General features: G+C 42.7%; 1 protein-coding gene and 1 non-coding gene across 2 annotated transcripts; one reads left to right on the forward strand and one right to left on the reverse strand.

Moving 5' to 3' along the window:
* Window positions 1-4,935: 4,935 nt before the first annotated feature.
* Window positions 4,936-6,372, reverse strand: LOC104429815. The gene has a single exon (XR_005545642.1). It is a non-coding gene; the product is annotated as a UDP-glycosyltransferase 72E1 (transcript).
* A 5,740-nt stretch (window positions 6,373-12,112) lies between these two features.
* Window positions 12,113-12,631, forward strand: LOC104429814 (UDP-glycosyltransferase 72E1-like). The gene has a single exon (XM_010042621.2). The coding sequence runs from the start codon at window positions 12,113-12,115 to the stop codon at window positions 12,629-12,631; it is 519 nt and encodes a 172-aa protein (XP_010040923.2).
* The last annotated feature ends 1,752 nt before the right edge of the window (window positions 12,632-14,383 follow it).

Raw genomic sequence — 14,383 nt, forward strand, 5'->3', positions numbered from 1 at the left:
ACGGACGCTGACGTGGCAATTTTTAAATATTTTTTTGAATTTTTAAATATTTTTTTTTCGATTTTTTTTTAAATTTTCCTTTTATTTTTTTATTTTTTTCTTTTATTCCTTCTTCCTCCTTGGACTGTTCCGGCGGTGGCCGACAAAGTGATTGAATTGACGAGGGCAGAAACGTCGACCGGAGGGAGCAACACAAGGTTTAGCGGATTTGGAGTTTGTGGCGGCTTAAAGAGTGGAGATTCTGTCATGGAGGCATCGGCGGCGACCACGAATATGGTCACATCGAAGCCATGATGGGTGGCGAGGTGTTTTCCGAGCTCCACCGCGGGGATGAAGTGGCCCATACCGGGGCTGGCGAGGAGGACTGCATGAGGGTTTGGGTTTTGCATGGCTGAATAGTTGAGAGAGGACTATAAGCAGTGCTTGATGGGGGACTCGTTGTGATGAGTTTGCATTAGATCGATTGAATGATACTGCATTAGATCGATTGAATGATACTTATAGGCAGAATTAGGCTTCTAATTCAGATTTTCTTTGGTAACTTTTTGTATAGTAATCGAGACACACGGTCGTGTTCACATCGAAAACTAAGACCAGGTGGTCAACAATCAGACACCTGTTTTGGCATTTTCTGCGGCCAAATTTCTTCGCAGGGTCGACTCCACACTGGCCTTTCCATGTCCGTACGATCCTATTGTCTGACACTTTATCGTGAATCACACATGATCCACTTTTGCAGTGGGATTCACGGCGGTCCAAGGCCTCAATAAACAATGAAAAAGGAGATAAAGCTCAAAACCTTACAAGGATACAGAATATAGACATGCGCTTGTGATTCTCGTGTGTTAGTGACAAAGAACAGAAACGACGGGTTAACAAAATCTCACATAATATTAAAGCAGAATTTTGAGTTCAAATCTTTTCAAACTTTATTAACATTCGTAATTAATATTTTCATCCTTAATATCTTATTAAGAGACCAGATTAAGTGTGAGAAAATATTAAAATATTTAAATAATAAAATAACGAATTCATTTAACAGCTTAAGTTTTTAGAATATTTAGCAGCCGTCTGACAATCTCATAATAATGATGCAAGGCACCATGACTATAATGATGATGATGATAAGAAAGACGCAGCCCCCTCGAATTTTCTTGGTAATTATTGGTAACCTGAAAAGTTTTGACACGTCCACGTTACGAGATTTGTGGAATCCGTGTTCAGAAAATCTAGTTGGCTCTTACTATGATTAAATAAGTGAAAAGACACGTGCCTTATTCTTAATATAATAATTAGTAAAGTTTTACCGGATTCATGAGTGACATCATGGAATTTGTTCTTCGGATGTCACCCTTAGCTAGTAGCATATCGTCATAATATGCTCTTTGAACCTTTTTCGTGATTGAGGTTTATGACTAACGCTTATGATGAAAAATGAGATCGATTATTAGATGAAAGGTGCGGGACGTTTAAGGATTTACAAATACGATAATACACGGTAGAGCTTGAAACACACGAGAGCTTTGAGAGGAGGCCTTTCTTTATCAATTTACAACGTGGATCCATTTTCTTAATAGCTCGGTTTTTGGACTTAAGCTCCGTGACATGGTATTAGATCTTATTTTCATCATATATAGCGTGCTTGTAAGGCCCGTTTGGTTTGGCTTTGGGGGAATGCCTTCAGGAGAATGCAAATACCTTTGAGGTAAAGGGATTTGCCGAAATGTTGCATTGTTTGGTAAATTGTAGTCTCAAGTTGTGACGGCCCGAGCGATGGTCCTCGGACGTGCGCGAGGAAGGGGTCCCTCTCTTCTCTTGTCTCACATCGCCTAGGGAGGAAGGTCTTGGTTAGCTTATAAGGCTTGGGTCCCTCTAATCAGTGTAACGCGTTTTAAAGCCGTGAGGAAAAAGAGCGTGGCTGGGATGGCGGTTTGTCCGCGCCAGAGTGGGTGACCCAAAGCAGACAATATTACACAGTGGGGCCCGGGATGTTACAAGTGGTATCAGAGTCGACTCCCGACCGCGTGTGGGGCCACAACTCAAATGCTGTTCTGACTCCCGACCTCGTGTTGGGCCACAGCGAGAACGCTCTTCTGTTAAGAGGTGGAGAGTATGACGGCCCGAGCGACGGTCCTCGGACGTGCACAAGGAAGGGGTCCCTCTCTTCTCTTGTCCCACATCGCTTAGGGAGGGAGGTTTTGGTTAGCTTATAAGGCTTGGGTCCCTCTAATCTGTGTAACGCGTTTTAAAGCCATGAGGGAAAAGACCGTGGCTGGGATGGCGGTTCGTCCGTGCCAGGGCGGGTGATCAAAAGCGAACAAAATTACACAGTAGGGCCCGGGATGTTACACAAGTAGCATTGAAATGCAATTTTAATGTAAATACCGTTTGGCAAAACTAATATTTGTGATGGTTTTTGCTTTTATTTTTATTTTTTTGTTAAAATATGAAAATCAAATTTGGCGGCTGGTGGTGCTTGCCGATGGCCAGATCTCGGCTACCCGAGGTCGCGGCCTCGGGCAATAGGTGGAGTGGCGGCTAGATTTGGCCGCCTGAGGTCGTGACCTCAAGCGACGCTGTCGCCACCTGGAGGCGTGACCTCGGGTGTCTAAGGTCGCTGAGGTCGCGCCTCCAGATCTGGCCTTCGGATCGCTAGATCTAGTGGCCTGAGGTCACGCGGACCCAAGTGGCGTCGCTTGGTTCGTGCGGAACCAAGCGACGCCGCCTAGGTCTGCGCAACCTTAGGTGGCGTCACTTGGGGTTCGCGCGCGCCAATCAACGCCGCTTGAGGTTCGCAAGTGCCAGGTGACGCCGCTCGAGGTCCGCGTGACCCAAGCAAAGCCCGCCTGGGTCGCGGGTCGTGCTACCCCCAGACGGTGGTCATCGGGGAAATGCGACCCTCAGGCGGCGACGGTAGCTACTGGAGAAGTTTGATGGGTGGGGAAGAAGAAGATGATCAGTGAAGAAGATGGGTGGGGAAGAGAAGAAGAAAAAGGAGGAGAGACGATGAACAGTGATGCATTGCATTTCCAAAATGCCCAATGCCCAAAGCACCCCCTTCCCAGCATTCAACTTTCAACATTGAAAATGCCCACATTTGGCAAATGAGCATTCAAAAACACTTGCCAAACACAAAAAAATTTCTCCAAGGGGCTTTGGGGGCTCAAAGCTCCTTGGAAAAGCCAACCAAACGGGGCTGTAGTTGGACTTTACTGGCACCTCATTTTCAAATCCTTATGGGGGTGATCATCACGCATTTCTAGATGAAACAGACTTGGACCCTTGGAACCCAAAAGACCTGTTCGTGTTAAACCCTTAATGGAATTCAACGTCATTCTCTCTCTCTCTCTCTCTCTCTCTATAGTATTGTCCACTCTATAGTATAGTCCAATCTAGTCTTCCTCCCATCTCGGTCTTTGCCCAAGAAACAAGGTTGGGGTGGACTTAGAGCATCATCTAGAATTGGAGTTCTAGTCTTCCTCCAATGGATTCGGTTCTTCTAGATGAGTCCATGACCAGACATAAAAAATTAGCGACTCAAACTTAGAAGGATAATGTTAGGTAATGATTAATAAAGTCACTTCATCAAGAGAAGAGGGCCGTAAAATTTTTGAAATATCTAAATGGGATCATACTAGAGGGACCATGGGATGTTGGCCATTCTACTTTCATCCACTAGTGTTTCGATGCATCGGTCATGTAAATGTTTTGTAATTTGTGATACATTATTTTCTTCATACTATGGCAAATTAATATATTGAACATTGCAATATTTTCCGCTGGGTATACTTAGTAAGTCATATATTATATGATCGACAGGAACCCGTGAAGTGGGCCTCTTGTAATATGCGGAGGAGAGAGAGCATTGGAGCAAACCGCATCTCTGCCGATTCGTTCACGCAGACTTCCATTCTTTCTTCCATCTCAGTCATTGACCAAGTAACAAAGGGACCTGGAACTTGGGACCCGGCATGAATTGTTGTCTTTGAAGTTTTCAATGTCTTCAGACTAACCGCGAAATGCGTGCATAGTGTCTTGTAACTAGAGGTACTGGGCGATAAGTCACTTATAAGCACAGGTCAACCCAGCAGAAAGTCTTGCTGACTTCCACCACCTCACCCTAGGCACGGGAGACTACCATGCCTATCTACCCAACGGTAGCCACCTCTGAAGAAGAGAGGGGTGTCCACCTCTAAAGAAGATACAGTGCGCCTTATGCTTATCATACCCTTTGAAGAAGAGACGGGGAGTCCACCTCTGAAGAAGATATAATGTGCCCTATCATCACATGGGATCCGTCCATGAGGACTTTCCTATCCCATAGACTCCAATATTAAGAAAAATTATTATGACAAAACACATGGATCCATTGCCGCATTTCCACACATTTTGAAACCGGAAGAAGGAGAAGGAAAGATAGTCAGGAAACAAAAATGATTGTGTGACGTTCTTTAATTTACCGTGAGAATAATAACATGTTCATGCCCACAAAAAATCAAATAAAAAATAATTATAAGAGAAATGCTTGTACGACTATCTTTAATCAACTGTAAGAATAATATCTTTTTTAAGTTAAAAAATAAATAACAAATAATTAGAAATCGTTGTGGGATTCATTCCTTCAATAATTTATTACTCACAACATATTGTTATTTTAACAATAGCCCAGAAATTGTTATTATGGGATCCACTTTTTCAAGTATTTGTGGTTAATAATAAGCTGTTATTTCCACGGTAATTCAAAGGCCATCACACAAGCAAAGGCCATCACGCAAAGCCCATCATGCAAAGCCCATCACAAAAATTATAGATGTATTATTGTATTTGTTATTCTTACAACAATCCAAATACCATCATACTAGCGAAGGCCATCACGCAAAGCCCATCACAAAAAGTATCAGGTAAACAAGAAAGGAAGTTGAATCTATGCAATTTCTAATCACCAAGAGCCTGGCTTTGCAGCTTAATTTCACATTCCTTGGCCACTTGGGTCAGTGAATTGTGAGAAGAACCACCCTTGCGTATGGCTTCTGCTGCAGCACGCTGCAGTTCCTTGGCCTTAGTCCTCATTCCATTCCCTTCCAAGCTCATGATGCTTCTAACCATGTCCGCTATCTCCTCCCTTCCGATCGTCCCGTGGGCCGACCTCATCCTCGACCGGACCGCTGTGCCAAGCTGCTCCACCAGCATGGCGGCATTCATTCTCTGCTCCGCATAGAGCGGCCACGCCACCATGGGCACTCCGTTCACTATACTCTCTAACGTTGAGTTCCAGCCACAGTGCGACACGAACCCTCCCACGGACTTGTGGGCCAGGATCTCGGCCTGTGGGGCCCACATGGGCGCCACCATCCCCTATCGTGGGTTCGGGTGTGGAACCCGTCGGGGAGATAATTCGGCATCCCGTCCTGGCTGTTGGACACGCTTAAGAAATTCCCGGACGCGTCGTCGTCCACGGGCGGGCGCGCCGCCCAAAGGAATCTCTGCTGGCTCAGCTCAAGCCCCCACGCTAGCTCGGCGGTTTGCTCCGTGGATAGCGTCCCACCGCTCCCAAAAGAAACGTAAATGATCGATTCGACCGGTTGCATGTTCAACCAGTTCATCACCTTACTCTTCGAATCCGGTTCAACCGGCCTAACCAATGGACCGACCGGGTAAACCGGCGCCCTAGCGACCCGGCCCAAGAACTTCTCATCTCCCAGCGCATGTAATGCTGAAGGCTCCAGATCTTGCCACGTGTTGACCAGGATTCCATCGGCCGTCGGGATTAAACTCCCAATGCGGGTATACTCTGCATAGAGACACTGATCGATGTTGTCCAGGAACAGGTTCAAGGTGTCCTCGAACCGCACCGGTTCAAGACCCGGAATTTGCAGAGGCTTTTTCAAAATACGATGCTCCTGTTCTGTCTTCCTGTCTATGTTGGCCAAGTGAATGAAGGCCGCGAGAAACCGCGCCGTCGTAGTAACGAACACGTACTTGAGCATGTCGTACTCCTCAGCTACAGCGAGAGCTTTAGTGCCAAAGATATCGACTATGATAACCGACGGACGTGCCCTCATGGCGGAGATTGCGGCCCTCAAAGAAGGCAAGGCCGCACGCATTATCCTCGCTAGCTGGGTCACGGCCGAGGTGGTTGAGTTGATGAGCCCAGAGACGTCCACCGGGGAGTAAGACGAGCTCCAGGCGGTTCAGAGCCGATGCCGAACTGAAAATGGGCGATTCCTTGATCGACGAGTCGGATGCCACCACGAAGACAGTGACGTTGAGGCCGTGGTGGGCAGCGAGGCGCTTCCCGAGCTCCACGACGGGGATGAGGTGGCCTATGCCGGGGCTGGCGAGGAGAGCTGCATGAGGCTTTAGGGTTTGCATGGCTAGCTTTTCTAGGACGAAGCAAGATAGAGGATTTTGGGTTTGGATTTGCGTTTGTGTTGCATGAATGGTTGGGTTCGTGCAAGTGGAATATATAGGGATGGGCGAGTATTATATTAAAGGGTTTTGTTAGTATAATAGTCTTTGCACTATTATGAGAATAACACCTTATTGTGAAATATAAATTTTTGAAAAAGTGAGTTTCATAATAATTTATAATTATTTATTATTTAATTTTTTTTTGTTGTTGACACACAAATTTTGATTTTTCTTAGTCATTCATCACATGAAAAATTAGGGATCGAGTTCAAATCCTAAACAAAAATATTAATATCTCAGAGTATTTGCATTTCGTAAACCGACGTGGCTATGCAATGAAGGGTTGAAAATCTCATTAGTGCACGAACTTCGTGAAGAAAAGTTGGTCGTATTCATCGATGTCAAAAAGAAATTTCCTTCCCTAATCGAACCAGATTACATATGTGGACAAGAAAGGGGGGAGATATTCTCAGCCGAGAAGAAAAGAGCAAATTCTGAATAAGCAATCGCAATCAGTGAGATTCAGGGCTGAAAGGAAAAGTAAATGTAGCAATTAAGAGACAAATCAGTGAAGATGGACAAAATAAAGGAAAGAAATCAAAGCGTTCATGGAAGGTCTGCGCCGCTGTAATGAAATCGTGAAGATAGTGAGAGAGGAATCAATCAGACTTGTCAAGCACTATGGAAAGAACTGACACTCGCTCGGCTGAATACTGGACGTTCATGCGCAAGGCAATACAACAAAGAAAAGCCGATTGGAAAGATTGAGGGGAGAGGAAATTAAGGGAAGGAATAAGGAGATAATGCTGCCCGTGAAATCATAAATGATAATGAGTGAATCTGGACACGTTCACGGCGATATAAGTAAAGCAGAAAAGGAAAAGATTGCGAAAGAAGGAAAGAAACGAATCGATTCAGCAATTTCGGCCATGCCAAGAGGAGCAATTTGAGCAAGCAAATAAAGAGAAGGCCGAGAATTGATCACAATATTCCACTGAATGAAATCCGAAAGGAAATAAGTATGCACAAGGAAGGAATTTCAAATCTCGGGAATCGAGGAGCAGAGTTTCTGACCATACATGGAGACGTAAACAATTAGTATAAAAGGCGGTGAGTATCTCACGAAGAAGGGGCGGAAGGTCGAAAAGAGAAATGGAAAATACGGAGAAGCGGGTTCTTTGCAATTACTATGCCTAATTGTTGCGCCTCGCATATTGTCGCTGCGGCCACCCGTACCTGCGAAGGGTCCTGACGTTTTGCCCGACGAATCTATGAAATAATTACCGACCAAAAAAAGAAATCTATAAAATAATTAAAAAAGGTAGTCCGTAAGGCATATCAACCCAGTTGTGGGCATTTAACTCACCCTCACTCACTTCAGGTGCGGGAGGCTACTATACCTATCTATTCTGTAGTAGCCAGAACCGAAGTTCTGACATGGTGTCTACCTTCACCATTGTGACCCTCTAATTTCCTATCTATTATTGTCTTTCCGACAGAGAGGGAATAGGAGGATGGCATGGGATCTTCCTGCCTGTTTCCTTCGTGAGCCTTTTAAGGACATGCCCAAGTCCACCTTTCACCTGTTCGGTTACCCCATATATTTTTCTTGGGTGGGTAACACCCCAATACCTCCCTTAGTTTAAGGTCGGGGAGGCTCGGTGAAGGCATGGCAACCCTGCTTGGATCAGCTGCAAGCTCCCCTTAGGGCTTGCCCGTCATTTCGGAGGGAGCAGTTTAACTAGCTGCTCAGCTCGTAAGGCCTTTCACCCGTTCGGTTACCTCATATTTTTCTTGGGTGGGTAACACCCCAATACCTCCCTTAGTTTAAGGTTGGGGAGGCCCGGCAAAGGCACGGCAACCTTGCCCGGATCCTTAGGGCTTGCCCATCATTTCCGAGGGAGCAATTTAATGAGTTGCTCAGCTCGGAATCTATGAAATAATTGCCGACCAAAAAAAGAAATCTATGAAATAATTAAAAAAGGTAGTCCGTATCCCCATGCCCATGTCTCAGCTTGAGTACAATTTGAAACTTCAAAACCGCAGTAGTAAGGACATTATAAAAATTGTCCAAAAGATCTTGAAACTTTGGTAAATCTTTTCATATTTTGCTAATAAAGTCAATTCAATCAAATTTTGATTGAAAAATTACTGACATAGATACTGGCCATCTTATGTGGCTCAACTAACGTTAACGTGAATAATTTTTAAATATATTTTAATAATTTTTAATCTAATAATATCATTATCATTATTTCCTTTCTCTCTCTTTTTTTTTTTTTTTTTTGGCCCCTAACCCTAGGCTAGCAACCCTCGCATGGTATGGTTGAGGTTGCCGGCTGACCTTCATTGGCCATAGGGAAGGGCCTCTGCACCCTCGATAAACTCGCCTACAAGGGGGTCGACTCTTGCCTAGGTCTAAGTGACGGCTAAAGCCCTTGCCATTTGGTCAGTGAGGGTCAGCCAGCAACCAGTTTTATTGGGCTGGGCCCACATCTTATCGGACTTAATGTTGACCTAACCTCTTTTCCAAATTTGGCCATCACAAAATTTATATATACAATCTCGGGACTTGGCTGGACTTTTGCACTAAATTCTTGAACAAACCCACTACAAATTGTCTTGGGTCATTATTGCTCAGGTTAGGCCTGAATAGACCTATGAGTTTCCGAGCCTATGATCAGGTCTAACTAGCCAGGACAACCATAAGTCTTGAGCAAACACACGCTCGCGCTTAGGTTATCGTACCTATTGATTAGGGGTGTGCATTGGGAGCCGTCCGAATCGGGAACCGCTCAAACCGGACCGGACCAGCCGGTTTTGGGCAGTTCCCAAAGAGGGCGGTCCGGCTCTCAGTTCCTACTTTCGGAACCAGTGGCCGATTGGTCCAATTCCTGATTTCAAGATGGGCACCGGACTGATTGAATCGGATCGGTTAATTATATATATAATATATATTTTTAAATTTCTTTAAAAAAAACCCCTAATTCCTACAAATTTTTCTCATTTTTCATTTTATTTTTTGTCCAAAACAATAAATTTACCGGTTCCATCGGACCGAACCGAACCGGACCGATCGATAGGTCCGGTTCCTGGTTCTAGGACTGGTCGGTCTAGTTCCGGGTCTCGGAATTTGGGAATCGGGAACCAATCAATCCTATCATTGATAAGTCTTGTGTGATCTCACATTAGCATCACACATTTCAAAGTCTTGGGAGCACACGTGAGCCCTAGCTAGAGCAAACAGTATTAAGGTTGCAGCTAATGATGTCAAAGCTAGGGTGGGGGCATTGTGTGTCGGGTACATTCCAATCCAACATGACCCGCGTCTATTTTGCTATATTGGTTGATAAGTCTTGAATAATCTCAAATTTGCACAAAGCATTTTAAATCGATGCAAGCATGGACAAACCACACCTAGATAGACAAATATATTTGTCTCTCATCGTTTAAAATATTATCTTTTATTTTTTGTCCTAGTCAACTCTTAAATGATGAAAGACAAATATAAAAAGTAAAAAACCTCCACATAGATAGGAAAGTCCGAATTATCATACCCTAACTAACCTAACATCCGCGAAGGCCCATGGGCCTTCTCTTCTTCCTCCTAATTGGGTCGTTTATCCTCCCCCTTTTTCTGCATGATCTTTTGTATTCCAACCTTATATTAAGTGTAACCTCAAAACCGAGAGTTTAATATATGAGTTGTTTTAGACCAAAAAGTAACCTAACATCCACGATTGGGTTCCGTTGAAATTAAAGGTTTTGGCATACAAATTAAGAAATTTCCCCTTAATCCTCCATGTTAGAGCATCGACTCTCCATTTCAACTTATCATATTTCTGTTTTATTCTAGTGCGTTATCGTTTCCTATTAATTAAATTATTTGTTAGATTATCGTCTGTCAGTCATGAGTAAGAGAGTTTGAACAGGTGGTAAATTGCTCTTGATGCCCAAGAGAATACCAGTGTGTCTGCATTGAACACGGCGACCTCCTCGGATTATATGTTTGAAATCTTCGTTGCCCAGACAGCTACTCCATTGATCACGGCGTGGGAATCTTGAAATCCTAGGTTTGATCAAGCTGCACATGTACTTTTCAACGTCATTAGTGACTTGGGAAATTATGTACGTGTTCGGAAATTTAGGTAGCTCCAAAAGTCACGTCGTGCAATGTGCCTCTAACGGTACTTCTAGTTAGTTGTTACGGTCAATAAATATTAAACTGTCTTTTTTTTTTAATGTTTAGATTAGTTGATAGTATTCTCTATACAATAATACGTTTCATCAAACAAGTAACGCCTGTTGATATTCATTAGACTATAGTTACAACTTTGCAATCAAGTGCCCTATTTTAATTCAATCACCTGACAAACTAAACGTTCACAATCGTAATCTAACCATTTTCTAGCAAAATGCGAACATGGCGCACTCGCAACCAATTTTCTATATTCGCACATCGTTTCCACCTTGCACGCAAATAAGGGAGGAGATGCTTTATTCAATAATAGCTGTCCAGTTGTGAAGTCTCAAACGTGGAAGCGGCTTTATGAAGACGATGTTCTCCAAAACAATCACGACAAAAGCATCACAGCCATAGCTAATAGTTATACTACCAAATCAGCGACTCAAAACTTAGAAGGGTAATGGGTAATGATTGATTAATTTGCAAAGATCGTCCATGTCAACATCATTTGTGCCACATAGGTGTCAATTGATACAAGCTGTTGTTTGGTAAAGTCTTTTAATTTTGCTCAACAACCCTCTATGGTCTGTGCGCACATGAATTTGTCTTTTGGGTTCCAAGGGTCCAAGTCTATCATCATCGTTGTCATCTTAGGCTTTATTTATTTCACAGAAAATGAATGATTTAGAAACTATTTTTAAAAAATTAATTACTTGTATTACATAAAAAAATAAATCAACAAAAAATATTTTCATCGTCAATGAAAATATTGAGACATAAATTGTAGTCGGTAATGAAAACATTTCTCATTGATTAATTATTTCAATCGATACAATCTATTTTTTTAAGAAAAATATTTTTCAAATCATTAATTTTCAACAAAACAAAGGAAACCTTATTACTTTGTTTTTGTACTGTTACACCTCTCATCTGTTCAAATTCTCACAGATGCTTCACCAAAAAAAGAAAAAAAGAAAAATTGAAACGTATGCACGAAAACCGACCAGAAAACAAGCGCAAATAGGAAAAGGACCATTGGAAATGGAGGTTACCGAGAAATTTCGCTGTCATTTGGACCGTCATGCGCCGACGGAAGAAATCTCCATTACCAAACGAACGCGACAGTACATGCGTCCGAAGGTTACAGAGAAGTTCCGCTGTTTATGGAGGCCTCGAACCGCTATCGACCCCACTTCAACGATGATTAGACGAAGAGTTTATTATACAAAAAGTATCGAGTCGACCATGTGATGGAATTTGGCCTCAGAAACTGCCAAGCAGGTGTTCGTTAGTTGACCACCTTGTTTGACACTAGTTTTCATGTATACACATAAACGCTTGTGTGGCGCGATTAATATACAAAAGAATAAACGAATGAAAATCTGAAATAGATGCTTCATTCTGCCTATAAATATCGTTCAATCGAACTCATGCAAATTTATCACAGCGAGGCCCATATCAAGTACTGCTTATAGCCCTCTCTCAAGTATTCAGCCATGCAAAACCCAAACCCTCATGCAGTCCTCCTCGCCAGCCCTGGCATGGGCCACCTCATTCCTGTGGTGGAGCTCGGCAAGCGCCTCGCCACCCACCATCGGGAAGAGGGGCATGGTGGTCCCCATGTGGGCGCCGCAGACCGAGATCTTGGCGCATAAATCGATTGGTGGGTTCTGCTCGCACTGCGGTTGGAATTCGACCCTGGAGAGTATGGTCAACGGGGTGCCAATGGTGGCGTGGCCGCTCTACACTGAGCAACAGATGAACTCGGCGATGTTAGCGGAAGAGCTCGGGGTGGCGGTCCGGCCAAAGACACAGCCGAACGCCGCCGTGATTGAGAGGGAGGAGATAGCGGGAATGGTGAGAAGGGTCATGGAGTTGAAGGGCAATGAGATGAGAGGTAAAGTTAAGGAGCTACAAGCAAGTGCCAAGCAAGTGCTAATGCAAGGTGGTTCCTCTTACAATTCACTGGCAAGAGTGTCAAAGGAGTGTGAACTCAAGCTGCATCACCTGAGCGCTATGGCTCTTGGTGGTTGAAGAAGATGGATTCTGCATTTTGTGTGTGTGATTCTTTCCGTTTATTTTTACGATAATGTCTTCATTTCAGGATCAAGTTACCTCTTTCTGACCCTCAATTCCAATTTAATATCCACGGATTGAAAATGACTATGAACTCAATTAATTCTATGGTATTTAAATGGAAATGTGGTGAACCTCCTGGTCAGAAAGGTGCTGGTGGTAAGCGTCAAATCGGGCCTATTTAAGGATACTTGGCCCTGCATACGTACTGCTAATTACATGTAATCATGGTCTATAACGAATCAGTTTTTGTCCGTTTTCATCTTTTTCTTTATTTTCTGTGAAAAGGACCGAAACACGCGATGTTGGAGACACTCATGAATTTGGCTTAGTGCGGAAACAGTTATTGTACTTAATTTTGTGAGGGACGCCAGGAAAATTCTCGAAATTGTGTGATAAATATCCATTATTTGTTTTTTTTTTTGGTCAGTTATATCCATTATTTGTTAAAATTGTTGAAATGTACGTGTGAGTTTTGTTAATAAATTCTCATATTTGAGAGATATTTTTTAATAGGCTCATAACTTATTGATTTAAACTTTTGAGATAATGTAAATTCAGATGCATATGTTGAGAGGTTTGACATTTGATTATTTTTTGGCGATCTTTCCAAACAAATGTATAGGTTTCCGCTTGCGCTCCTAACAATTGATATAATAGCCAATAATTGATTGCCGCCCACTTAGAATATGTATCGATGTTTGGTGTGGTTTCCTAAACTTTTTTATTTTGCCAATTTAGTCTTAAATATTTTAATTATGTCAATTTAGTTCTAAATTCTTTAACAAATTACTAGACCTAGCAAGGGTTGTGACCCTCACTGAAGAGCCGGCAGGGTTGTAGGCCCTTCCATTAGCTGTCAGCTAGTGGCTGACTGCCCTACTGGCCCTTTGTAAGGGGAAAAATAAAAGAAAAGAAAAAGAAATAAATAATAATAGAAACTTTTGGAATTTTTTAAAAATTTAAATATTATTCATGTCAATATCAATTGCACCAAGTAGAATGGTTGGCGCTGACTAGGCTACCATGTCAGCAATGCCTAGCCAAAATTGATCAAAATGATTAAATTGGTAATTCGCTAAAAGATTTAAAACTTATTTGGCAAATGATTAAAAAGTTTAAGACTGAATTAGCATAGTTAAATGTTTAGGATTTTATTAACAAGTTGTAAAAAAGTTTATGATTAGATTGAAATTTTAAAAAGTTTAAGACTGAACTGGTCGCCATATAATAAGTTTATGATTTTTTGGATAATTTTTCTGAAAATTGACAAGCAAAATCTTGGTTTAACCTTCAATAGTTTTCAATTTCATTCTCTCAAATGGTATCAAAGGTTTAAAGTGGGGTTGATAGCTGTTCGAGGGCTCAATAGACAGCGAAATTCTTCTGTAACCTACGCATGTGCTGTCGTCTTCGTTTGTTAATGGAGATTTCGCTTTTAAGCACGTAGCCGTCCATAATAACAGCGAAATTTCTCTGTAGCCTCCGTTTCCATTCATATTATTCCCCTTCCTTTTTGCGCATGTTTTATGGTTTCTTCTGTAACCTCCATTTCCATTTAAGTACTAGAGTTTTTTTTTTTTTTGTCAGTCCTACTCTATTCCTAGAATACACTCACTCTCAGACTTTTGCTCTGCCTCTTGCAGGGCGTGGGAGTCGAAACCCACTCCTGAAACTTACGCGTCCCCACCCCATCCCCCTGAGAAGGTG

This window comes from Eucalyptus grandis, chromosome 8 (genome assembly GCF_016545825.1).
Source record: "Eucalyptus grandis isolate ANBG69807.140 chromosome 8, ASM1654582v1, whole genome shotgun sequence".
NCBI classification, from domain to species: Eukaryota; Viridiplantae; Streptophyta; class Magnoliopsida; order Myrtales; family Myrtaceae; genus Eucalyptus; species Eucalyptus grandis.

Excerpts from the sequence above, each read along its gene's own strand:
- LOC104429814 (XM_010042621.2), top strand. The coding sequence starts at position 12,113 with ATGCAGTCCTCCTCGCCAGCCCTGGCATGGGCCACCTCATTCCTGTGG.